The sequence below is a fragment of the Gossypium raimondii genome, chromosome 9 (genome assembly GCF_025698545.1).
Source record: "Gossypium raimondii isolate GPD5lz chromosome 9, ASM2569854v1, whole genome shotgun sequence".
Taxonomy (NCBI): Eukaryota; Viridiplantae; Streptophyta; class Magnoliopsida; order Malvales; family Malvaceae; genus Gossypium; species Gossypium raimondii.
The window spans coordinates 46,654,084-46,679,921 of record NC_068573.1 but is presented as its reverse complement, the minus strand read 5'-3'; the positions used below and the strand labels follow the sequence as shown (position 1 = coordinate 46,679,921).

General features: G+C 31.3%; 6 protein-coding genes across 13 annotated transcripts; 2 read left to right on the top strand and 4 right to left on the bottom strand.

Annotated features, from left to right (window-relative positions):
- Positions 1-1,988: 1,988 nt before the first annotated feature.
- Positions 1,989-5,194, bottom strand: LOC105800415 (uncharacterized WD repeat-containing protein C2A9.03). 2 transcript variants are annotated; one of them, XM_012631537.2, is made up of 10 exons: positions 5,029-5,194; positions 4,578-4,714; positions 4,299-4,466; positions 4,122-4,208; positions 3,613-3,747; positions 3,403-3,513; positions 3,088-3,179; positions 2,890-2,995; positions 2,714-2,800; positions 1,989-2,517 (listed from the first exon to the last, which is right to left on the bottom strand). In XM_012631537.2, exons 2-10 carry the CDS (start codon positions 4,695-4,697, stop codon positions 2,104-2,106), a joined length of 1,320 nt encoding a protein of 439 aa, XP_012486991.1. In that variant the 5' UTR covers positions 4,698-4,714; positions 5,029-5,194; the 3' UTR covers positions 1,989-2,103. The 2 variants fall into 2 exon arrangements, with proteins under 2 accessions (XP_012486991.1, XP_012486992.1); XM_012631538.2 differs by having other exon boundaries at positions 4,921-5,078.
- A 1,421-nt stretch (positions 5,195-6,615) lies between these two features.
- LOC105800412 (uncharacterized) lies at positions 6,616-8,914 on the bottom strand. Its single transcript, XM_012631536.2, has 2 exons — positions 8,227-8,914; positions 6,616-7,472 (listed from the first exon to the last, which is right to left on the bottom strand). The coding sequence occupies exons 1-2, from the start codon at positions 8,469-8,471 to the stop codon at positions 6,827-6,829; spliced, it is 891 nt and encodes a 296-aa protein (XP_012486990.1). The 5' UTR covers positions 8,472-8,914; the 3' UTR covers positions 6,616-6,826.
- Positions 8,915-14,193: 5,279 nt separating this feature from the next.
- LOC105800411 (probable aldo-keto reductase 2) lies at positions 14,194-16,263 on the top strand. Of its 2 annotated transcripts, none has more exons than XM_052620946.1 (4): positions 14,194-14,744; positions 14,883-15,055; positions 15,149-15,251; positions 15,665-16,263. In XM_052620946.1, exons 1-4 carry the CDS (start codon positions 14,343-14,345, stop codon positions 15,998-16,000), a joined length of 1,014 nt encoding a protein of 337 aa, XP_052476906.1. In that variant the 5' UTR covers positions 14,194-14,342; the 3' UTR covers positions 16,001-16,263. The 2 variants fall into 2 exon arrangements, with proteins under 2 accessions (XP_052476906.1, XP_012486989.1); XM_012631535.2 differs by having other exon boundaries at positions 14,203-14,762.
- Positions 16,264-16,383: 120 nt separating this feature from the next.
- LOC105800410 (IN2-2 protein) lies at positions 16,384-17,933 on the top strand. Of its 2 annotated transcripts, none has more exons than XM_052620947.1 (2): positions 16,384-17,509; positions 17,637-17,933. In XM_052620947.1, the coding sequence occupies exons 1-2, from the start codon at positions 17,126-17,128 to the stop codon at positions 17,742-17,744; spliced, it is 492 nt and encodes a 163-aa protein (XP_052476907.1). In that variant the 5' UTR covers positions 16,384-17,125; the 3' UTR covers positions 17,745-17,933. The 2 variants fall into 2 exon arrangements, with proteins under 2 accessions (XP_052476907.1, XP_012486988.1); XM_012631534.2 differs by having other exon boundaries at positions 16,444-17,509; positions 17,595-17,933.
- Positions 17,934-18,171: 238 nt separating this feature from the next.
- LOC105800409 (probable xyloglucan galactosyltransferase GT12) lies at positions 18,172-20,072 on the bottom strand. The gene has a single exon (XM_012631533.2). The coding sequence runs from the start codon at positions 19,926-19,928 to the stop codon at positions 18,336-18,338; it is 1,593 nt and encodes a 530-aa protein (XP_012486987.1). The 5' UTR covers positions 19,929-20,072; the 3' UTR covers positions 18,172-18,335.
- A 2,644-nt stretch (positions 20,073-22,716) lies between these two features.
- Positions 22,717-25,350, bottom strand: LOC105800408 (protein TRIGALACTOSYLDIACYLGLYCEROL 1, chloroplastic). 5 transcript variants are annotated; one of them, XM_012631531.2, is made up of 4 exons: positions 25,108-25,350; positions 24,247-24,278; positions 24,086-24,159; positions 22,717-24,010 (listed from the first exon to the last, which is right to left on the bottom strand). In XM_012631531.2, exons 3-4 carry the CDS (start codon positions 24,130-24,132, stop codon positions 23,005-23,007), a joined length of 1,053 nt encoding a protein of 350 aa, XP_012486985.1. In that variant the 5' UTR covers positions 24,133-24,159; positions 24,247-24,278; positions 25,108-25,350; the 3' UTR covers positions 22,717-23,004. The 5 variants fall into 5 exon arrangements, with proteins under 5 accessions (XP_012486985.1, XP_012486983.1, XP_052476904.1 ...); XM_012631529.2 differs by having other exon boundaries at positions 24,247-24,260; positions 25,108-25,349; XM_052620944.1 differs by having other exon boundaries at positions 24,086-24,260.
- Between the last annotated feature and the right edge of the window lie 488 nt (positions 25,351-25,838).

Below are 25,838 nucleotides of genomic sequence, written 5' to 3'. Positions count from 1 at the left end.
GGTGATATGATTTGATGTGATGAAAGCGTAAAGTATGTGATGGATGGGTAAAAATTATCCGACTAGGCAAAGCTCGTTAGTTAATGAGGCAATTGGGTTTGGCATGACATTGCCTCCAGGCGAGGCATTGATCTTGGTGGAGCAATCATATGGTTACAGATATATAATAATTTACCTCATAATTGAGGGGAAGTTACAAAGTGACCTCCCTTAAGATTAAGGATTTTGGTTGGGTTGAAACCTTATCAAGCAAATATATGAGACTTACTTAGTGGGTGATTATGCATAATCCGCATAATTCACTTTATCAGGCACCTAACAAGACACTTTTATTTTACGCTATCGATGCCTTTTTAGGCACTCTGTAAAGTCGTGACATAAAATCACATCGGGTACAATACTGCCCAATTGAGTTTTGTCAAGGGGAAGTCGATTCTGTCCGGAGATATATGCAAAGTGTCTCTCAATGAGTTCCATATGGTGCACCTTATTAAGTATCTAATGAGGTATTCTTATTGTGAACTCGCCACCAATACTTCTTTAAGCACTTAATAGAGTCGGAGGGGGAACCTTCTACCAAGGACAATATTGACCCACTGAAGCGTTGGTCAGCTCCCGATAGAGGACACTTTACGAACTTCTCCCAACAAAGTCCTCCCTTCAACAAATATATATTAACAAAATTTTACATATAAGAGAATATAATTATCAAACAATAAATTTTAAAAATATATAGTATAAAATAATCTCATATATATTTATGATTATACAAATTGTAATCTAGTTAAAATGTTTTCATAAACCTATTATTAGAACTGTAATCGAGGCACATTATTATTATACAACTTTTTTAAAATTCAACTAGTATGGTCAAATCATACTTCACGTTGAGTTGATAATTTATTTGTGTTAAATTATAGAATAAAATTTGTAAATTAAAATATACTCTAAGTTTCTATATACTTCGTACATTTAAAATTTAGCTCTTCAATTTTCCAAATTTAAAATCTACTTTTAAATTATATATAACCATGCAATGTTTTAATTGAAAAGTTAATGATATTAACTATTTTGACTAATAGCATTATAAAAATATAAAGAGCAAAGTATATTAAAATTAAAGTATAAAGATTAAAGTATAATGAAGAGACTAAAATTAAAATTTAACCATTTTTTAATATGAAAAGAGAGATAAAACAAATAATGGTAATTTAACAATATTAATTATTTGAAATAATTAAAAATATTGTAAAATATTAAATTAATTAATAAAAATATAGACATCATATGGTAGAAATTAAAGTATAATGATTAAATCACAAATTTAAGCCTATTAGGACAAAAAATAAAAATTAACTATTTTTCATAAAATGAGAAAAAAAAAAAGAAGAAAAGAAACTGATGAGTGTATGTCATATGTCAGTGTTGTGGGTCATGCACAAAAGCCAGTGATCAATGCGCACACACTAATATCCTTGTTGATTTGGGGTCATTTGGTTCATCAGGACTTATCATTGCTCGGAGAGACTCAAAACACATCTACTTGAAACTCGGTGAAAATGTGAACACTCCAATAATTTGTATTTTAATAAGATAAATATTGTAATTGTAAAAGATAAAATTGTATAGTGTTTAAATTCCTTAGAGCTCTCATCTTATAAAGGCTTTAATCTCAACCGTTGATGTAATTTAAAGCATACCATTTGTGTATTTACTTCAGTAAAGTTTTAGTGTCTCTAAACGGATTTGAAACATATAGTATTTCTTATTTTCATAATTTAAGAGTTGTTTTTAGTTTTAAATTTATTTTGAATTCGAATATATATAAATTGAATTTTAATCAAAGATTTTATATATTTAAACTAATCTAACTCAGTCTTAATTCATATTTAATAATGTGAATTCATTTTATTGAAATTTAATTAAAAACATTTAAACATTAATATAATAAGAATATGTCTTTCAATTATTAACCAAACAAAAACACCTAAACAGAAAATTCTTATTTTATTTTATTTAGCACATGAAAATTCTTATTATTGATAATATATTACAGTACAGACAACAGCAGACTCTTATTTAAGAGGATTATGTAAGACATATTCACAAGTAAGAATCCAAGTATCCATAACTGTGTCTTTTGTTATACTGCAACAAACTAGCATATGTCCTATCCCATATTCCTATATATAGACATTCATCATCTGGACTCACCGATACACCTGATATCTCCCCGAAGAAGTCCATTTCTTGTCTTTCCGTGTAATTGGATTTTGCATTGTACACGTGAACGAAATCTGCTGGTTCAGCAACTATCATGAACTGGCCATCGGATGAAAAACGGATCGATCTTACAGCACCCAAGTTTCCTTTTAGAGTCGCAACCGGCATTGCCAGGTTTCTTATGTCCCATACACGGCAGGTCTTGTCTTGATTTCCTGTGGCAAATACCCGTCCGTCTGGGTGCCATGCCGATGCAAAGGAGTAATCTCGATGACCTACCGCTGTGGCTACGGTCTGAGAACATGGAAAATGTGATTCCAGTGTTTAAATATTGATACAAAAATCATCAGTTAAAGCTCAGATCAAGATAGTAGTAAAGAACAATCATATCTACTGTCCGTTTTGCTTCTTATCAAAGTTACAAACAGAATAAATGACTGTTTACTACTATCGGAAAAGTTACAGATGATGAGTGACACTACTTTTATACCTTTCCGTTCTGTGAATCCACAAGCAATGCATCCAAGTGATCTCCAACTACAGTAATAAGTCTCCGATCCGGGCTGATTGATGTATGCTGATCAGAATAAACGAGTTTCAGTCATGTGACAAGAAATTAAGTTAAAATCTGCGAATAAATACTACAAAACAACTAGAAGGGCTTACGTTTACAGGCCAAGGGAATTGGAAATGATTCAAAAGTTGAAATCTCTCGGTATCGTATTCTCTCATGCTACAGTCGTTATTCGAGGCCATAAAATTAATACCACCACTGCAAAACAGGTTCAAAAATTACAACTCATTTTTCATTCAATTTATAGCAACCAATCAATCAACCAGCCAAATCCGAAATTCTCAAGATACCTCAAGCTGTCATATATCTCAATAGCATTCGTAATTGCATTATCATCATATGTTGTCCGAGTACAGAAGGTTATGCCTTTTCTGTCCAAGTGCTGCAACAACAGGAATATGAAAATCGATAATGCAAAAGCATATGCAGGCATTAAAGCATTCAGACAGTCCTTCACTCTTTCTAGAAACTTGCAAGCATTCTAATTTCTAGGATTTTCTTGAATTCTATTAGAACTCAAAATCATAATTTAATAATAACCTTATCTAATCTATAAACAAATATTTGAACAATATTAAAACAACGTGGCTGCAAATAACACTGACCTTAAAAGCAAGCTCTCCTTGGAAGCCTCCTGCAACCATAAAATTATCCTTGACTGCTAGCGTGCTTATTTGAGTTTGTGTAAAACCTTCTAACAAACTTCCCGGATGTTTCTAAATTACAATAAAATAGAAGTTAGCCGATAAAAGCATCAAAGAATACTAAAATAATGAACCATCTTCAAAAACACACATGTTTTAAAGCTATAATACCTCGGTAGGTGCCACATGCCCAGCAAAATTAAGGACCTCGGACAGATTACATGATAAGGATGACCAATGCATAACTGAATAATTGGACATGAGGTAAACATCATGCTTTGAAGTAGTCCAAACCAAGTTTCTGAGCTGCAAATTCATTCCACAACAGGTTATTTAAGCTCAAATAACAGGTGCCAAGATACACTTAGAAATTGAAAAAAAAAAATCAAAACCGATAAATGCTCCTCCATACTAGAGAGCAAAAAATATATCATAACACAGGGATTCTATTACTGAAGACATTATAACACGGAAAAAAACCGTCTATTTTGCTTGTATAATGTGTCATATAATAAACCTTCAGAAACAGAATGTATAGACCAGTAGACACTTCTCCAAGCTGGTGCAAATGTTGAATACAAGTATGTAGTCTATAATTAAACACATCAAAGTTTATATCATCATCTAAAAGGAAAAGCAAATATAAATGATAATAACAAAAGGATTTCTGATTTATGAACCTGAAAATGGAGGATTGTAGGCTTAACCGATCTCGTGTTGTGAAAAAATTCATAGTAGCTCCCACCCTTTTCTATCTGTTTGTATTCCTGAAACAGCAACATACCGATTACCGTGGAGTTTATCTTGCTATTCTCCTTAAACTAGTTCAATTATAGATTGTAAGGGAAGAAACGAACCTTGTCGACAGTTTCACCTGAGGACGGGATATTCTCATAATTTTTGTACTGTTCAAGCCTCGTCAGTCTATAGCTTTCCCTAGTTATGTTCAATCTTTCCCACGGAATCCCCTGTATGTCTTTCCCCTTGCGCGCTTGTGCAGCGGATGTATCAGTCACCTTGGTCAGCTGCTCAAATTATAGTTTGAAGTAATGAACATCAGAATCCAATCATAAATTGAATGTAACATATATAAACGCATCTGTGTGTGTATATGTATATGTGCAAGTAAAACAAACCATGTCATATTCATCGGCATCCACGTCTCCATCAGCAGCACTACCGCAGCTGTCTTCATCCATATCATCGAAAAAATCTTCAGCCATGTAATCAAAACCCTCTACTTGCTGGTAAGACATGCTATATATTCATTCAGCTGCAAAATATCTAACCGTTAAAAAAGGTAATAAAAGGGTATTCCCAAATTTCATATGAAAAAAATTATCTTTCCAAACAAACAACTAGCAAAAACCCTAAAAAGAAATGGGATTTGAAGCAAAAGGTTATTCCTAGAATTCACAAAGAAAATAAGTTATATCCAAACAATTAACAAAAAAAGAAAACCCAAATCCTTAAACTCACCTAAAAAAGAATAGTTCAATCAAATCTCTAATTTTCATTTTTCTAGCACAAGCAAAAAAAAGCATACAAATCAGTAAAAAAAAAAAAGAGAGAGAAGGAAATTCTTACATGAAAATTGGCCAGGTTTTATGGAAGCTTTGGGCGTTGGGTGGATAATTATCGTTTGCAGATTTTTATTTTATTTTTTTCTTTTATTAGAAAGAAAGAAGAAACAGTAGTAAAGTACTAGGGACTGTGGAGATAATTATAGAAAAGAGTTGTGGCGATTGGACGTCACTGTCGGCGTTTTCTACTTGATGGCTTCTCTATTATATTGCAAACGCAAACGCAAACGCCAACGCCAACGCACAAATGTAGCCACATGGCATGCTTCTTTGTGTGAGTGTGTTTTTTGTTTGAGATATTTTCATCGATGTTACTGGAATTTGTGTGGATTTTTTTTTAGCAAAAGTAGTTAATTTCTTTTATATTTATTATTCGAATTTACATATTTTGTATTGACAATAATATTTATATAAATTAAGTTAAGATTAATAATAAAAATAGTTAATTTTTAATTGAATTATATATTTTAAATAGTTTTTCAATATATTTTAACAACTCATTTTTTAACCATCAATTTTTCTTTACTTCTTATTATTTTTTAATATTAGCTGAAGAACTAAAAGATTTGTTACTCCTCAACTCAACCATATTTAATCAAAATTTACATATCTTAAAATTTATTATAAAAATATTGTATTTTAAAAATTATTTGAAAATAGTGGTTTTTTTTATTTTTAAAAATATGATAAAATTTCTTCTTCAAAAAATAATTCCGTTTTATCGATAATCAATTCATTATGCATATGATATGTATCACACTTTATAATTTTTTAAAATAATTAAATTACAACATGTCAATTTCACTTTTAGAAGAAAAAATAATTTAAAAATCACAATATTTTTCTAAATATTTTTAAATACAATATTTTTAAAAGGTACTTATTTTCTTTATTTCTTTATCATCAAAATTCTTTTCTAAGTGTGATATTCTTATCTTTATCATCAAAATTCTTTTTCCAAGTGTGATATTCTTATCTCAAAACAATGTGATACATGTACATGTCTTATATGAGTGTATCTAAATTTTAAAGTATTTTTATATATTTAAAATATTATAAATCATAATTCTTACACAAATCCAAAAATATCGACTCAAAATGCAACTATTAGTATTTTTTAAAAATCCAAATAACTTTTATATTTAAAGAATTATACTCATCCATTCATAGCAGCTTTTATTCAATAAAGTTCTAACCTCTATGTCTATATCCCTTGATTAAAAATTCAAAACGTACTTTATCTGATTTTGAGTGAAGTGTCACATCGAATTAAGTGTCAAATATAAATATGATTCAAATCTCTTGTGTTGATTTAATAGTTATGGTGTTCACCGCCTCAAATGTGGCCTGAATTCAAATCGCACTAGTCGTACTTGTCCTCTTTTCATAATTCACCCAATATATAAATATATATTTATATAGACGAGTATGATATACCTTCACTTGGAGAATCATAAGTTAGGTGCTACTAATAAATCTCAAATACTACAAATTCACCATCAACCCATCAAAACTACCAATTAATCTCGAATCTGGTCTGGTATATGAATACACATACGGGGATATGACCCTTCAAGCATCTCTAAATAAATGGAAAAACTTAGAGAAAATCAAACGTATCAATGCCGAACCGCACACATACATTACACCCGAATCCGAGTAACGTGGATAATCAATGAAAATACTAGCAGTACTTTCTTATAACCTATAATACATGTATGTATATTGGTTACTTTGGAAAGCTTTAAGAATACAATTAGAACACTAACATTTGATGCAAAAATTATAGCAGGAAATGTACCTTAATTGATGTTCCATGTCTTGGATATGCATCCACCAAACTTTATGGTTAGAACCCTAACATCTTTGCTTGACAATTTGTCATCAATGGCTTCTTCATCATCATTAGAGAGGGTTATTGAGTTACATCTAATACTATAATCCTCCAAAGTACATGGCTTTGCTCTTGCTAAAATATCTGACATCAATCGTTTCTTCTGTCTCCCTTTACGTTTTTTTTGCTTGTGTCTCGTCTTCTTGGGGGAAACCGTATCGATTCTCCAATGAACATGGGGGTTAGAACCTTGTACGGAACTCGATTCTCGAGTTACTGGAACTGTGACAACAGAAGTGTGATCAAAATTTAAGTTGCTTTCGTTGCAGGGGGTGTTTGATAGCAGCATCTGATCATAGTAACAATTACACTCATCTTTGATCAATTTCTCCTGCAAAACCGCCTTATTTTCAAAGGAAACATGATCTTTACATTGTTGATCAGAACATGTCTGGCCGATGTTCTTGTTCATTGCTCGAGTAGACGGATTAATACACAGTTCAAAGGGTGGTAACACATTAGTGATACCATATTTCATACAAACTTGCAAGTATTTCTTTGGAAATGGCCAACACTGAAAAATATCTTTCCTCCTAGCATCAACAACAAACTGTCTGGAAAACAAGAGATCGAATTACAGCGACTTATTGTTACAAATGCCGGTGTTTTCGACAAAAAAACACCGCTATTAAATTGAAAAAATAAAACTAAATATGGAGCATTGCATTGAATTCTCTAATGGAATTTGTTATCATGCATTGCTGAAAATACACAAACAATGAAGAACAAAAAAAGAAACAGCACATCCATGTAGAGAAAATACAGTGTTTCAAAACATAAACGCACATACATACACACAAGCATGGAATAGAAGAATCATATATGATAGAACAGAGTTCATCACCAACTGAGAAATTAATAATTTTTCAAAAATTTAATCAATATTTATATTACAAGCAAATATTTAGTTTCATTTAAAACAAAATTTGAGTTGAAAACTAAAGTCTGGGGATAAAAAAATTTGTTCCGAAACATACTGAAGAAATCTTGCTGCTTTTAATTCAGCATAAATTATTACATATAAACTCCAATTAAAGATAGTACTAATTGCTAACAACAATCTAAAAATCAATCAGACACACAAGAACAAAACGTAACTATATATATAACACTTTGAAAAACACCCAAATGCATGAAATGGTACATAACCAAGAAATGAAGCAAATATAGAAGAAATTTAGCTAAAGTTTAAAGAAAATGCAAGGCAAAAATAAAAATGCAAATTTATTTGTAAATTAATTAAGGATCATGACAGCAAGAAAATAAAGTAAAATGATAGTAAGGCATTGGGAAATGAGAAAAATCTACCTTAGGGAGAAGGGTCTGGAACCTGGTTTAGTTTCACCATTGACATAATCATCATCATCATCACAATGCATTTTCATTTTGCTGCAAAGAAAAAAGCTTACAAACGAACCGTACGTTAAGAAACAAACAGTTAGTATCGATTGGATATAACACAACGAAAATCGAAACAAGAAGGAACCCAGTTTAAAATATTGTCCCAAAAGCTGTAAGGAAGATAAACGTGGCTGAAAAGTACATAAAATCATAAGCTTTTTCTCGCCATTAATTTTGAAGACCTAAGAGGGTTTAAACAGCGAGAACAAAGGAAGCAGAGGATGGGGGAAAATGGGAAATTTGGGAAATGGTTTTTGAGAAAATAAAAACCAACATTCAAGGAGATGATTAAAAGGGAAAGAAGATGAAGAGGGAATGAAAATAGGAAGCTGGCTTTAATCAGGAGGAGGAGATGAAGAACAAGAGCAGCATTTTGATATTAATGGAGGGTTTTTCTTATTAAATGGTAAATGGGGAAGATTTATTCATGGTGAAAATCCAAATAGAAAAGATAGTAATTTGTAATTTAAAAGTATGAAAATTGTTCAAAAGCTACATGGGAATTCGACCAGCATAGATTGGGAATAGGGAAGTTTGAGGAGATGGAAGATTGTAGAGTCACTTCTTGTTGGTATGAGCTTTTTTTCTTTCTCAATTTTTCTTTAATATTTGAGGCAATTGAGCAGTTCTTTTATGAATTCCACTGTAGTAATTGGCTTTCAATTTTACACGCGATTTCCCGGGTTTTTTACATAAATAGGTTGAAAAATAAAAAAATTTACTGAAATAGGGTGTCAGAAAAAGTATTTATCAAAATGGGTTACTTTTTTCATTGGAGCCTATTAGATAGGCGCCAATGAATAAAATAATAATAAAAATTTTTTGAATAAATTTTTTTACTTTTCAGTTAGTATAAAACCGTATAATACATAGTATTGGCGCCTATCCGGAGGCGCCAATGGTGGTGCTCACCGGAGGCGCCAATGGTGGTGCCATTCGAGAGGCGCCAATGGCCTGGTCGGGCCGGGCTTGGGCCTATGATTTTTGCCCGAGCCGGGCCTGGACAAAATTTCAGGCCCATATTTTGGGCGGGCCCGAGCCTAGAGTCGGGCCGAAAATTTTTTGGGCCTGCTGCCCATTGATGTGTCTAGGCGCCAATGAAGGCCTCATAAATTTAGGATTATGTTATAAATTTTGTGTTTGTAATTATTTAAAATTTAATTTATTAGTAATAAATTACTAAATTACTAATAAATTACTAATAAATTTATAACATAATCCTAATTTACTAACAAATTAATTATAAAAAATTACAATATTCATACAAAAATTACAATATTACAATATATACCGACATTACAATATTCATACAAAATTATAATATTACAATATTCATACAAAAAATTGCAATATTCATACAAAATTATAATATTACAATATTCATACAAAAAATTACAATATTCATACTAAATATAGATAATTTATAATTAATAATTAATAACAAAAATATTGCAATTTTATATGAATATTGTAATTTTGTAATTTTGTATGAATATTGTAATATTATAATTTTGTATGAATATTGAATGTCGGTATATATTGTAATATTGTAATTTTTGTATGAATATTGTAATTATTTTATAATTAATTTGTTAGTAATTTAAGATTATGTTATAAATTTATTAGTAACTTATTAGTAATTTAGTAATTTATTACTAATAAATTAAATTTTAAATAATTACAAACACAAAATTTATAACATAATCCTAAATTTATGAGGCCTTCTTGCCATAGACTGTCCATGGGTCGGGCGCCCAAACCGATGGCCCGCCTGAGATATAGGAGGGTTCGGCCCGAATACAATAAATATATTTTTATTTTTTATTTTTAAAATTTTTTTGGTGTTTATTTAAAAAATGGGCCGGGCCGGGCTTGGGCATATGATTTTTCGGCCGGCCTGGATAAAATTTTAGGCCCTTATTTCGAGCCGGCCTAGAGTCGGGCCGAAATTTTTGGGCTCGGCCCGCCCATGGACAGGTCTAGTAATGGCGCCTCTATAAGGCACCTTCATTGGCGCCTCTATGAGGCACCTTCATTGGCGCCTACCGATAGGCGCGACCCGACCCGACCCGACCGTTGACCGTATTTTGACCCGTATTTTTTAAAAAATTATTAAAAATATAAAAATATTTTATTCAAAAAAATTTTATTATTATTTTATTCATTGGCGCCTATCTAATAGGCTCCAATGAAAAAAGTAACCCATTTTGGTAAATACTTTTTCCGACACCCTATTTGAGTAAATTTTTTTTCAACCTATTTATGTAAAAACCCGATTTCCCTCTTTCATATTTAATCAACTTTTTAAATATTATATTTTAATTACTAAAAATATTTTTATTTAAATTATTGAATATAATTAAAATATATTAATTTAGAGTTATTGTTACACAAACATACACCCATTTGATATGGATTTAAACCAAATGACCCATCACTTACCCTAATATTGTATCAAAAATATTTTCAACTCACTCATAACTAAAACATTTTAAACATATTCAACACAAAATTTGATTAAATTAATATAAAGTAATATTATTCAAAATAATCTATTCAAGGAATAAATCAATCTTACATCAATAAAATTAGCACAAATTTTTGCATCAAACTATTTTTAACTAATAAATGTAATTTAAATTATAATTATCATAACTTTTTCCATATATGTTAACAAATAATTATAAATTAAATTATAATTATTTTAAATATCAATTTTAAAATTCAAGTCAAATCGTTAACATCATTAAATTTTTTTCAATTTATTGGTCTAACATTTTAAGATTAAAAAAACTCACTTAATAGTCATGTAATAGAAAAAAGACAAATTTTAACCACGCTAACAAATACACTTATATTTTTAATCTGAAAAATATAAGAATTAATTTTTAAAATATAAAATATAGAGATTTAAAGCATATTTTAATTTTTTTAAATTTCATATAAAATATTTTAAATTAACTATAATTTAATTGGTAAATTTGTATTTGAAAGTGAAATTATAAAAACTTTTATTTTTCATAAAATAATAAAAATAAAGAGTAACATTATCCAAAATTTAACATTTGTGTTCAAATGTAAAAATATTTTAAAAAATGTATATAATATTTAAATTATATAGAAATCATATTTTTCAAATCTTATGTTATTATCGAGAATGTAAGATTTCGTAAACCAAATACTTCTTTACTAAAGGTGAGTTTGGATGAGCGATTCGTTTACCTGCGGTTAGTGTAAAAACAGCAGTGGCGGTGAGATTAGATACTGTAGTGATACTGTAGCGTGAGACAAAAAGTAAGCTAAACGCACCGCACCGCACCCAATCGCCCATCCAAACCCACCCTAATACTGCAAGTACTAAAAGAGAGATATAACTTATTTAGGAATATAAATAATATAATTTTAGAAATTTTGAATTTCTTAAAATACGGAATTTATTGAATCATCTTTCATGATGGGATAATTATTTGATCACAACTTAATCTAAATTTGATCAGATTTTCCAGCTATTTGAAGAGGTTATTTAAACAACATGAGAATGAACAAAATCAATTGATTGAAGAACGTCTCTCTTACTGCATTTTGTTTTCAGTGAGAGATTCAGTCCATAAGCAGTCTAGGAGATTATCCCGTTTAAAAAAGAAGGTTTAGTTAAAAATATATTTTCAAAAAATAAATTTCGGCAAAAAAAAAATACTGTAAAAATTTTTGGCCTAGCTTGGATTTGTAAAAAAAGTTCTACTGTTTTACTGCTATTTTCTCACTGTTTTGTTACCATTTTACTATTAAATTGCTACTATTTTGTTGTTATTTTTGAATAATATATAGCTCTTGTCTTATTATTAATTTTACTACTATTTTAGAGGCAATTGCTTATTAATTTGCACCTATCTTAGTGTTATTTAAGTATAAAACTTTTTAAAATTTATTTTTAATTTATTGAGAAATATTTTAATATATTTGATGCATTATATTTTATTTTATATAAAAATAAAATAAAATAATTTTATACAATCGAACTAAGTCTAAATTTTAACTTCTTTTATTTGGGCCAAACTAAACCATTTTTAGTCAAACCAGACCTATACAAGTCTATATAAGACTAAAGTTGCAAAAATTTGTGTGGTTAATTATATAGTAATTGGTAGTTGTGTTGTGGATGAATTTTATCTCTAGATAAAAGGCCCTCAGACATAGATGCATTAACTCAATTTCATAAATAATTTTCAGTATTATATAAAATACTTTTATGCTCTTATATCTCAATATTACATGAAGTATTTCAACCCCCTTAGAACCTTTCACGTTACCATACTTCTCAATAACTATCATTTTTGTGCTTAAGACTTTAACAAATTTAACCATTTACTCCATTTTATAACATATATATATAGTTACTGCAAATTAGACTTGTCTATGGGCCGGGCGGCCCGGCCCGGCCCGACGGCCCGCCCGAAATATGGGAGGGTTTTGGTAAAAATATAGGCCCAAAATATGGGCTTGGGCAAAATTTTAGGCCCGTTTAAAAAATGGGCCGGGCCTCGGGCAAGATTTTTTTGGCCCGGGCCCGGCCCGAAAAATATTAAATATATATTTTTTATTTTTTAAAATATAATAGTTTTTATTTTAAGTTTATTTACTTTCATTTCCTTGACTAGTGTTACAAAATAATAATAATAAAACATCAAGTTTGTTTTACTAATCAAATGTTAGATTTTGTTACAACAATTAATACAATTAATAATTTGATAAATTTACTAATCAAATGTTAGATTTTATTACAACAATTAATACAATTAATACAATTAATAATTTGATAAATTTACTAATCAAATGTTAGATTTTATTACAACAATTAATACAATTAACAATTAATAATTTGATAATTTTACTAACAATTAATTTTAATAACAATTAGTTTTAATTTTATTAAAAAAATAATTTTAATTTTAATTTTAATTTAAAACGGGCCGGGCCGAGCTGGGCTCGGGCCCCATATTTTTTCTTTGGGCCGGGCCTGGGCAAAATCTCAGGCCCATATTTCGGGCCGGGCCCGGGCCTAGTAAACGGGCTAAAATTTTTTGTGGGCCCAGCCCGGCCCATGGACATGTCTACTGCAAATTCAAGTTGAGTTGAACCCAGACAAAAAAACTTACTTAAGGCCTAGCCCGTTTAAAAAAGGGCCTTTAGGTTGGACAAGTTTAGCAGTGATATGACAAATTAGATAAGAAAACACGACAAATTATAATTTAGTGACAAAGTTAACAAAATTTTCAAAACCAGATATATAGTTAAACTAATTTTACCACCAATTCAATTGATTTATTGAATTTAAAAAAATAAAAAATTTAAAAATCAATGGGTGCAATTCTTTATTTTAAACTAACGCCAAGATTTATTTTCGATCCATCGAATCCATTTTAATTGAAACCCTAAAAATTGCTGACATTCATAAAACTTTAATCAGCTTGCTAAAAGGTAATTATATAAAATTTTAATTAGGGCAGTTTGCAGGATTCATTTCCTTTTCCAATTTTCCCACTTTTTTAATCCGGCGGCTATTTGCAATAGTGGTCTAATTATAAAAAAAGAAGAAGGTACATTATGGTAGCTGCAATAATGCTGTATTTTTTTATATTTTATTTCATGAGTTTTTTTTTATGTTTGTAAATAAAAAATACCTTTATTATAAAAGTAAATAATTTCCCTTTATAATAATTAACATTATATTAGAATACAAAAGTTGGTAGTTCCACTATTGCAAATTTATAATATTAGTGTATTTATAAAGTATTTATTGTTAACAAATTATAGAAACACACACAAAGAAAAAGTTAAAGGAAATTCGATTTCATAATGCCTATAGCATAGGCTCTTACGTAAATGGCTTTTAAAATTTCCGGTGTCTCACTCTCCCACTCTCCGTCATCCCTTTCCACCCACTATTTAAACACCACTGAAACCCACCTTCCCCAACACCATAAATCGTAGAAACTTGCAGCAGATTCAGTGAAGCATCAAAAATGGCGACTGCAAAAGTTGGGAGGGTCAAGTTGGGTTCACAGGGTCTGGAAGTGTCGGCTCAAGGCCTTGGTTGCATGGGGATGTCAGCTTTCTATGGTCCACCAAAGCCTGAATCCGCCATGATTGCGCTCATACATCATGCTATTGATTCTGGGATTACCCTTCTTGATACCTCCGATGTTTATGGCCCTCATACCAATGAAATCCTCCTTGGGAAGGCGTTGAAAGATGGTGTTCGAGAAAGGGTTGAATTGGCTACCAAGTTTGGCATAGATTATACCGATGGGAAAAGGGACATACGTGGTGACCCTGCTTATGTTAGGGCTGCTTGTGAAGGTAGCTTGAAGCGTCTTGGTGTTGATTGTATTGATCTTTATTATCAGCATCGGATTGATACCAAGGTTCCCATTGAAGTCACGGTATCCCTTTGCTTGTTTCTATGGATTTAAATATGGATACTATGGTAGTTGATTAAGTGTTTGCATGATTCATGAATGTCACACTGAAACGGTTATTTATATTGATGGTTTTTGACCCAGATTGGAGAACTTAAGAAACTGGTTGAAGAAGGTAAAGTGAAGTACATAGGTTTATCTGAGGCTTCGGCTTCGACGATTAGGAGGGCCCATGCGGTGCATCCTATAAGTGCTGTGCAGTTAGAGTGGTCTTTGTGGTCCAGAGATGTTGAGGCTGACATTATTCCAACTTGCAGGTTTATTTTTTCATAAGACTTAATCAAATTTTATTAAATAAAGAAAAAAGTGTGGGAATTGTTTTAATGTGATTCCTTTTTCTGTTTTTCCAGGGAACTTGGGATTGGGATTGTTGCTTATAGTCCCCTGGGAAGAGGATTCTTCTCATCTGGGCCTAAAATTGTGGAAACTTTGTCCAATGATGACTTTAGGAAGGTTTGTAGCTATTTTCACAGTCAGACCTGTATTTTAGGATATGGTCTTTCATAGATCCCCTAGATACATGAAAAATAATGTTAAAAAAATTAAATATATCCGTCTCAACCATGAATCTCTATCCAACATTCATAACATATTTATATTCAACACACATCCGAGCTCAAACAAGATAGTTCCGGATAATGGCTCTTTTATCTCAAATTTTGCAAAACTGAAGGTCCCTCTTGTGATCCATAGCATGACTTTAGTTGGGCCATTAAGCAAAATTAGGTCCATTCTCTGACAACTAAATAATTACATGCGTGAGTTATCAAACAGTTGGCTGACTTGAATTATGAAATAGTCTGGTTTTGGGTGTCTTTAATTTGGATGACATTCATTTGAATGAAAACGTGCAATTTTTTCCATAGACTCTACCAAGGTTCCAGCCTGAAAATATGGAGCATAACCGACGCCTTTATGATCGAGTTAATGAGATAGCAGCAAAGAAAGGGCGCACCCCATCACAGCTTGCATTGGCTTGGGTCCATAACCAAGGAGATGATGTTTGCCCCATTCCTGGAACCACCAAAATTGAGAACTTCAACCAGAATGTTGGAGCTTTGTCCATAAAACTAACACCTGAAGAGATGTCTGAGCTTGAATCCATTGCTAAAGCAGATTCTGTGGAAGGAGACAGATATGGTGGTGTCCTTGTTACTCACGATGCATCTGAAACTCCTCCATTATCTTCATGGAAACGCTGAATGAATACTTCAATCCACTGCCTCATTTGATGCAATCTTCATGATGAGGTATGGTCTTAAACTTAATGTAACGCCCTGGATATGTGTTTTGAAGCCACCAAGATTGAGTCTCTATGTTGCTCTCAGAGAATAAGTTTCTGTCAAAAGTATCAATTGTTTTTCTGGTGTGATGGTAAACTGCAAAGTTTGTAGCAGTTTATCCAAGTTGGTCATGTTGAGATTGTGTATTCCAGGGATAATGAAAGCCAAAGTTTCTGGCACAAGCTATGAACTCTGTTTTCCTTCGTATTTGACATATTAGTCTAACACATATTCCAGCATATGTACCAGTATGATCTTTACAAATATATACATACATATATATATATATATATATAAAGAAGAACATAGGAAAAAGTAGATTGTATTTGTGTTAGACATATACCTATATATGATAGTTATTTTAAGTCCAAGTAACATAAGTTGAAAGTGGTTGCAACAATGGTATAAATTAAACTAATTTAAAAGAACTTCTATATTATTTCAATATTTTTCTTACGTGTTGAAATTGATATTTTAAAGATTAAATCATGTTTAAAATTTTAATCCAAACCTTGTTGAAAAACTTGGTCAAGCTTGAAACCTAGGCTAAAGTACACTTGAGTGAAATATAAATATGATATGATATATGAGCAATAAAGTTGATTCATTGAATAACTTTTATCTAAATTTTGTCCAACTATAATCTTAATCTAAAATGCATGGATTAGAAAAATTGATTAAATCCAAATTTGATGGACTGGTTACCAATCATTACTCGAACTAGTACAAAACTGGCCTATTTGGTAAAAAGAATGGTAACTGATTGGTTTGTCATCCTATCCGATCTTTTTTTATTCCTTACATCACTTGAAATAACATGTTTTGTCTGATTATAGAAAGCAAGAAATAAAGATGTGAAATGAATCACGGTATTGAATAAAGTTGGCTGGAAGTGGGGTTATTAGCCCCACACAACTCAATGAGTCCCTTCAACACTATGGCTGTTGCTTTCTTTTGCTGTATAAGCTAGAAAAAAAGATACAGTGACCTGCAAAAAGAACTCCATTGCTGAACCTGTTGAAGATACTGTTTAAAGAAGAAGAAATGGAAGCAAAGGTGAGGAGAATAAAGCTAGGAACCCAAGGCCTTGAAGCGTCAGCTGAAGGTCTGGGTTGCATGAGCATGTCAGCCTTCTATGGTCCACCCAAACCTGAACCAGAAATGATCAACCTTATCCACCATGCCATCAACAGTGGAGTCACTTTCCTTGACACTTCAGATGTTTATGGTCCACATGCTAATGAAATCCTTCTAGGAAAATTGGCTACTAAATTTGGTGCTTGTTTTGTTGATGGTAAAATGGAAATCGGGGGTGGCCCTGCTTATGTAAGGGCAGCATGTGAAGCTAGCTTGAAACGCCTTCGTTTGGACTGTATTGATCTTTACCATCAGCATCGGGTTGACACCAAGGTCCCTATTGAAATCACAGTAAGTTGCTTTCTGATCTATCCTTTTCCTCGTTTTTTCTTTACTTGAATCGAGTCGAACTAAGAGTCCAATACTTTATCGACAGATTACCTTTACGGTATATGCTAGAATTGGGAAATTTTTTTAGGTTGGAGAATCGAAGAAATCAGTTGAGGAAGGAAATATAAAGTATATAGGTCTATCTGAGGCATCTGGTTCAACAATCAGAAGAGCTCATGCAGTTCATCCTACTTGAGGTTAGCCATGGAGCATAGGATTATAAGTTAACTATTTTGCTCGGAATTTTTGTTTTTCTTTAAATACCCAAATACTCATTATAACCCCTCTCAAGGACAAACGCGCTTCAACTCGTTCGAACTCGTCTTCTTGTACTTCTTGTATTGGAACAATATTTAGATCGTTATATGAAATGTATATTTATTAATTCTTTGCCCTACTTAATATTTGTTTTAGATAACTAAATGTAATAATAATAAAAAATCATTTAATCGGATGGGAGGTCTGACCATATCCTCTCAATATGATTTGAATGTATGATTCAGTGAAAAAGATTTTTTTTATGGAAGTCCGAATCTTCGTTGATAGGTAAGTGTATTTGATACTCACATTCCAATATAATCAATGAAACCATAACAAATATATTTTTCATATACACCCCAGGAATTACAATAAGAATAAACAGATGATCAACCAAATCCATTTTATCCAAACACAAAAGTTTCAATCAAAGAAAGAATAAAACAAACAATGGAGAGATATCATAAAAAACATGGGATTGAGTTTTGTCTAAAATCTGTCTTTTTTTTCACATGTTGTTCTTTGTTCTTTAAAACAATGTCTCCAATGCCTGATCTCCCACAATCCCAGCTAATTTCAACTTCCATTGATTCCCAGCAGCAAAATCAACACTGGGATCTTTGCCTTCTTTCATAACTTCCCCAACTTTGTTCACTCTTTCAGTAACTTTTTTCAATGCAATGTCAATGGCATCCTCAAATCTCTCAAATCTTGATTTGGGGTTTGCATATATCACCTTAGGGATCAATTTCACAACCTCTTTTCTCATTTCCGATATTCGATGTTCTGAGAATCTCGAAAGCACCCGATTGATGCTCACATTGCCGTTTTTGATGTCGTTTTGAGGAATATAGACCGAATATTTAGTATAATTCTTCGGGAAGTACCATATGTATTGGGCGTAAGCCGAATACGGATGGAAGAAAACCGGAATACATCCGGAAATAATCGAATCGAAAGTCGAACGCCGAGTGTACGAATCCCCTGGAGGTTGTAAGCAAAAATTGCAGTCTCTAAACACTTTGATCACTTCAACTGGTGCGTCACATTTGTTTCCCTCCGCCTTACAATCGAGAAACTTGCATGTACGATTCGGGGCCGATAAACATTGGTTGATGATCTCACCCCTGATCGAGCCCTCCATAGTAGGACGTGGTGCACCGGCGAAACAGAACAAATACCGCCTTTTTCGAGTTCGGGTTCGTTTTTGCCAATGGACAACATTGATATTTCTCAACGGGTGGAAGTAAGTCGGATACGGTATAGCGAATTCATTGCTCCATGAACTTGATTCAATAGACAACATTGTAATGTTCATAAATTCAGGCAAGTTCATTAGCTTACTACCCCATTCGGATTCGTTATTGGTCTGTCTTCGGAAATCCCAAGCGATCCTCCCCGCTACGAAGAAATGATCTTGACCGAACATCCGGTTCCATTCGTGTTGTTTCCGAAGCCAATCTGCGACACCGTAAGCCGCCGAGTCTCGCACCGATGTGTTGTAGCCCCATAGGTAACGACCAACATCTAGGCCAGCATAAAAGGGTACATAAACAGCTGATGCCATTGATGAATCATTGGTTAAGCACTTGTATTGCTTAATCCTTTGATGGAAAATGAGTTCTAACATAAACTGGTTCGTTTCGAACCAGTTTTTTCTCGACAAAACACCTTGGGGTTTTACAACTTTAGGACCAAACCCTGAATTCATTAACGAAGGACACATATTGAACCATTTGATAAGGTTCCGACAATCCCTCAGGACGCCATTGTTAAACCTTGTTGGAAGACGATGAACATATATGTATTTACCTGAACATGGATCAGTTACATTAGCTAAAGTAATATTATAATTATTTTCCCGGAAAGGAAAATCCCGATGGGCATCACTGGAAATAGGATTTGGGACTGAAATTTCATCAATGGCGGCAAACTGGGTAGCGTTGTGGGTTTTCTGAGAACCAGAAAAGCTTTGGGAAACTAAGGGAAAGACTCCATTTTTAACACCGGAGAGAACCGAATAATCCAAGCAAAGCAATACAAGGCAAAAAACAAAGGAAGCACGAATAATAAACCAGAGTTGATTATGGCAATGGCTGCCATTGACGATCGGCTTCTCCATGTGTTAGACGAAATTCTGAAACGAGAAAAGTGGAAGGTGAGAAAGAAATCACAGAGGAAAATAAGACAAGAAGAGTCTAGCGGCGGCGGCGGAAAATGGGAAAATCATATGAGAGAAATGGGTTTGAGAAACAAGAAAGACAAAAAAGAAACTGACGCGGAGTGATATGTCTGATGTCGTTATTATTAGGTACAGAGAAGAAGCCATTAAAATGCAGAGGAATATTCAAGGTAAAGTTGGTTCCTTTTATGGAAAGTTCTAAACATGCAAATCACACGTTTCCTTTTATTACATTTTCCGAAGTTAATTACGTTTAATAGGTTTCCATTTCCGTGTATTTTTTATAACACCCCCTGAATTTATCAAAAATTTAGGTTGAGTTTGGATTGGCGATTGGATTCGGTGTGTTTAGCTTCTTTTTTGTCTCATACTATAGTATCGCTACAGTATCTAATCTCACCGCCACCGCTGTTTTTACACTAACTGCAGGTAAACGCACAGCTCATCCAAACTCACCCTTAGTCCCTAAGTCCATACCATCTATTTATTAAAAAAGAAGAAGAAGATATAGAATGATTCAAGCAAGCTAATTAAAGATAATCAAATATTACACAGATTTGGTTACGATTTTATTCTCCAATATTCACTTAAACTTACATTTATTGTTTAAAGTAAAGTAAAGATAAGTATAATATTAGAAAAACTAGAATATTAATAATTTCAACATTAAAAAGGTTTAATTTAATAATTAACCTATAAAAATACTAATTTTATAAAATTAGAATATATAAGTAACCCCTGCTGAGAATACAAAATAATATTTTTCTAAAATAATTTAGGTGATTACATGATATAATCTCAAAAGACTGCATTATTTCAACCATTTTAATTAATAATTGCATAAATTGCCTACCAACCAAGTTAACATATTTAAACTACGACCAACTTAAACCGAAATGAATTGAATTAAACAACTAACCCAACTGCTATTATATAAGAGGACTCAAATACAAAATTTCAAAGATCTTAAGACCTCAACTTCGAAATTAAACCAAACCAAACCCTATTAGTTAACCCAATTGTAAACCTGCCAATTTATATTTTTCATTATGAAAATAATATAAATGCAACATAAATGCCCACAATTTATTAATAAAATATTTTTTGATTTTTAAGGTATCTATTAGAGTGAACCCGTTATTAATTTTTCGTATTTTGTCAACCCATTAAAAGATAGAATTAATAAAATATTTTCGTTAAAATTTGTAAAATATTTTAAATTAATTTAGAGAGAGAAAATTTACTAGTTACATGGCTGACCATCCCTATTTTATGGATCGATATAACTTAGGAATTTAGAATTTATATTTTAATTATTTAGATTAAATATAAATATGATTATAAAACGTGAAAATGAACATCAACATGCGTAGTAAATATAGAAATTACCACATTCAATACTAATATAGTATTGAAACTAATAAAAATATTTAAATTGTTTTTAAAGTTTTACTCTTCGTTAAAGTTAAGTTACATGGCTTACCACCATATTTTATGGATCTAAATCACTTGGGCATTATGATTTTTTTAATTTATATATAAATTAATAAACGATTTTCTATTAAAAATAAGTGATTTTTTTTCAAATTTTTTAATCTGTTGCTTAATCTTAACTCCTTCAATGCCATAAAGTTGTTTTTTTTAATTAATAAACAAAATAAAGCCATGCTTGATGACAATTGAAGGTTCATTGGACCAATTTTCTGCTTTATCATTTGTGTATTTTTGAGTTAAATCAGTGAAAATGTATAGAAAATAAAATTAAACTCGATTACAATAATTATGAATTTGCAAATTGGAATCGTATATTCCGCAAACTAAATTAATCTAATTACTCTCAAATCAAAATGGGATCAAAATTTTGAATTTGATTCTCAAGCATGGTTTTTTTTTTGAACTTTATATTTGAAATAAAATAAGCTTTATTCCCATTTTAAACTTTATTTAGGGTTAGTTTAATATTATTGTTATGAACAATTTAATTTGAAAAGAATATTTTATTAAAAATAATATGAAAAAAAGTGTTTTAAAATGTCAAAACTCAATAGTGATAGAATCTAATTGTTCTCGAATTTTAATTGAATGTTTTCAACAATACTTTTCTTTTCATTTTTGATTTTACGGTTTGTGAAGTTTAATTATTTTAGAGGTTTGTAGTTGTTATTTTCAGCATTATTTCTAGAATTTAAATTTGTATTCTTCTTAAGAGTAAATTTATTCAAATATTGAGCCATCCTCTTAAATTCGAAAGTTAGGAGGACTTAAATAAATATTAGGTTCAAAAATAAGTTTGGACAAAATATTAAACTTATTTAAAATATGAGTTGTACTCAAACTTAAACATTCATATCTAATCCTAATTCGGTCCATTTTTCTAAGTTTATAATATACAATATAATATTAATTTTACATATTATATAATTTATAATATATAATAATTAAAAGATTATTATTTGACATATATATACTTTTTATTCCACAAGTAATCTTAAAAATCTCTACAACTCTTTTTTTAACATTTTTAATATTTTATTATTATATCTTTATAAGATTCTCGCCACTATAATATAATATATTAAAAATGTTACTCTGTCTATATATAAAATTTTAATAAATAAAAATACATAAAATTATATAATATTAAATTAAAAATAATATAAATATTTTCGTAACAAATTAAAATAACATGAGTAGACTTAAAATAAATTTAAATTACCTATTTACAATATGGATTTAAACAAAATTTTATACTCATATTTTAAGTTGAGCAAAACAAATATAATATGTTAATATTATCCTTAAGCCCGACTAAAACTCGACCCGACCCATGAATACCTATAAATACATATACCAAGAATGCAATACTTACATTAATCATAAACTAGCCAAAAAAAGAACAAAAAAACTTCACAAAAATATCTCCGCTTATCATTTGAGCTTTATCCGAATTGAACCCGGTAACGAGCTCTTATTTCTTTATGGTCAAAGCACAAACTAGCCAAAACTTGGAACAACTTTATACACAATTCTTCAAAGAATCTCCAGCCCCTTGGAAGAAGCAATACGAGAGTGCAAAATCCGCCATGAAAATACCAACTAGTGAGATAACCACAGCGGAAGTAGTCGACTCACCAACACCTTTGGCTCCTCCAATTGTGGTGGCTCCCCAAGCACAGCTCACAATCGACATAATCATACCGAAAACCTGAGATTTAATCATTGCACTAATTATATCCCATGATTGTAAAACCCTTTGTGCTGAATCTAAGATGATATTAATGCTGATCCCGTAAACACTATCGGCCAGAAGGGCACTCGATGCCATCCCGATCGTGAAACACATCAGAGTCAAAAACGGCAAAGCTAAAGAGGAAGCGATAACTCGAGGTGTGACTAAATAATCAATGGGGTTCGATCCAAGAACTCTTAGAGTGTCGGTCTGCTCTGAAACCTGCATCGTTCCTAATTCTGCAGCAAATGCACTTCCAATTCGTCCAGCAATCACAATCGATGTAACCACAGGACTTAGCTCCCTCGAGAATGCTAAGGCTAATACCCCGCCAATTGATCGGTTCAAACCCAATCGGGTAAATTCTCTAATGAACTGAATGGTGAAGGCCATGCCGACAAATGCCGAGGTTAGAAGACAAACCCCGACTGATTTCGGTCCAACTCTCTCCAGTTGTTCGAGAGTATTCCCCCAGTGGACTTTACCCTTTAAAATCCGAATAATAACCTGCCCTGCGAGGACAAGAACGGACAATCCTCTCCATAAGAAACTTGGAGGAGACCATTCGCTAAAGAATGTCTCTGATTCCGAAGTGGGCACATTGTTCGTATTGCGCTCTTCTTCTAGCAAAGGGGCACATGCATAGCCATCATCCGTGTTTGAAATCACAAACAATCTGGTTTTGCGGATTGGTGCTGGAAATCGAAGACTCTGACCTCTTCCGGTGAAGCTAATTTGACTAGAATTCCAAACTCTGGGTTTAATCGCCTGATGGAATTTGCAAGAGCCTCTTCTACAATAGGTTTAAAGATATTAAATCTCACAGATAAAGCATCAGCTGTAATTTCATTTTGAGTCTATCACAGACCTGCTCGAAAAGTAATACATCAGATGATGTTGAGAAGCTGTTCGCATATTTGGCTTGTCGTCCCTGAACTTCAACTATAAGAAAACTCGAGTAAGACCTTAAAGGTTCGAATATACACTAATCAAATTCCAATCGGACAAAAGAATTACACAAAAATGTACCTTTTTTAGCACTCCTGAAAAATAATTTCACCCTAAATTAGCAAAAACGAAGATGTATTTGTCTTTACAGGAATAAAAACATAAACATTATAAACTGAAAAATGAACAAGGAAGGATACAGAATAGAACTTACATGAAAATGAAACAGTTTTATACATATATATATAGGCATTTTTCATATTTAAGTTAAAAAGTACTCATCTTTGTATATTGAGAAAAGAAGTAAAAGACCTCTCTAGTACCTCTCAATTTCGATATTGAGCAAATTGGTCCCTCTAAAACTAAGAACAATTTAATCCCTATCAATTTCAACAATGAGCAACTAAGAACAACAAATCACAATGTTAATATTTTTCTTCAAAGTTAAGGCATTCTATCAATTTAGTATTTGATTAACAAATTTAGCTCACAACATTTACCTACTTTGCGAACATTTACAATATATAAACATCAAGAGCTATATTTGTTATTATAACAATTAAAATTATGTACTCTTTAGTTGTTCACTTTCAAATTTGAAAGGAAATAAATTGCTCCAATTTTTTGTGAACATTTTACTCAATATTTTCTTAAAAATCTGAATTAAGAGAACCAAGTTTGAGATTGGGGTAAAGAAAACCCTAAAAAATCCGAATTTAATGGATCCAAAAGAAACAAGGAATTAACTCAAGAACAGTTCACAATTACACTACCCAGTTACCCCAAATAGCTAATTTTACCTCAACAACAACAACAACATCAACATTTTTTTGCTAAAAACATCTTTAAGTGACAAGTTCCTAAAGAAATCGGCAGACTGAACCCTAAAAATCAAGGGGTAACAATGAATATTCGTAAGAAAGAATAGATATAAAAAAATACCTCTGATTGAAGAGAGAAAGGTGACGAACGCCGTGGAGATTGGCGGTTGTTACAATGAGCAGATTTTTCAGTGTATATAGCTTATTTTTTCATTCTTCAAACAGAGTGGAAATTCAAGTGTCGAAAATGAGACGGAGTCAAGTTTTAGGGTTTTTCTTAAATTAGGTAAAAATGGCGAAATTAAAAAAAAAATTACGTCCGAATTTCCCAGGGCAGAATGAGAACAGCGTTTTTCCAAAAACTTGTTCTTTTTAATACATTAGTTTTTTTTTTGTCAGGTTAACTGTTAATAATTTTGTTTCGATTTTTCTTATACTCAGTATTTGTATTTTTATTTAATATTATTTTTAATTTTAATTAATAAATATATTATTTTAAAGTTTTAATTCATATTTTAATTAATTCATATTTTATTTATATAAATAAAATAATAAATAAGTAATTATATAATAAAAATATATATTATATATAGTTATGTTAAAATATATAAATAAAGAGATTATTAATTAAAATATTACTAACATAACTATATATAAAAATATATTTTTATTATATAATTCTATCATTACTATTTTATTTATATAAATAAAAATTTATTAATTAAAAATAATTAAAAACTTTAAAATAATATATTTATTAATTAAAAATAAAAATAAAACAACATTAAATAAAAATACAAATATTGATAAGAGAAAATCGAATCAATCTTAAATATAAAACCACTAACATTT

Excerpts from the sequence above, each read along its gene's own strand:
- LOC105800412 (XM_012631536.2), bottom strand. The coding sequence starts at position 8,471 with ATGATTTTATGTACTTTTCAGCCACGTTTATCTTCCTTACAGCTTTTG. Across the intron at positions 7,473-8,226 it reads TCCAGACCCTTCTCCCTAAG|ACAGTTTGTTGTTGATGCTA; the intron begins GTAGATTTTTCT and ends CTTGTTTTCCAG.
- LOC105800411 (XM_012631535.2), top strand. The coding sequence starts at position 14,343 with ATGGCGACTGCAAAAGTTGGGAGGGTCAAGTTGGGTTCACAGGGTCTG. Across the intron at positions 15,056-15,148 it reads GACATTATTCCAACTTGCAG|GGAACTTGGGATTGGGATTG; the intron begins GTTTATTTTTTC and ends CTGTTTTTCCAG. Across the intron at positions 15,252-15,664 it reads CCAATGATGACTTTAGGAAG|ACTCTACCAAGGTTCCAGCC; the intron begins GTTTGTAGCTAT and ends TTTTTTCCATAG.
- LOC105800408 (XM_012631531.2), bottom strand. The coding sequence starts at position 24,132 with ATGCGAACAGCTTCTCAACATCATCTGATGTATTACTTTTCGAGCAG. Across the intron at positions 24,011-24,085 it reads ATGTATTACTTTTCGAGCAG|AAGAGGCTCTTGCAAATTCC; the intron begins GTCTGTGATAGA and ends AACCTATTGTAG.
- LOC105800409 (XM_012631533.2), bottom strand. The coding sequence starts at position 19,928 with ATGGAGAAGCCGATCGTCAATGGCAGCCATTGCCATAATCAACTCTGG.
- LOC105800415 (XM_012631537.2), bottom strand. The coding sequence starts at position 4,697 with ATGTCTTACCAGCAAGTAGAGGGTTTTGATTACATGGCTGAAGATTTT. Across the intron at positions 4,209-4,298 it reads CAGGTGAAACTGTCGACAAG|GAATACAAACAGATAGAAAA; the intron begins GTTCGTTTCTTC and ends TTGCTGTTTCAG. Across the intron at positions 3,748-4,121 it reads CTACAATCCTCCATTTTCAG|CTCAGAAACTTGGTTTGGAC; the intron begins GTTCATAAATCA and ends ATGAATTTGCAG.
- LOC105800410 (XM_052620947.1), top strand. The coding sequence starts at position 17,126 with ATGGAAGCAAAGGTGAGGAGAATAAAGCTAGGAACCCAAGGCCTTGAA. Across the intron at positions 17,510-17,636 it reads AGGTCCCTATTGAAATCACA|GTTGGAGAATCGAAGAAATC; the intron begins GTAAGTTGCTTT and ends AAATTTTTTTAG.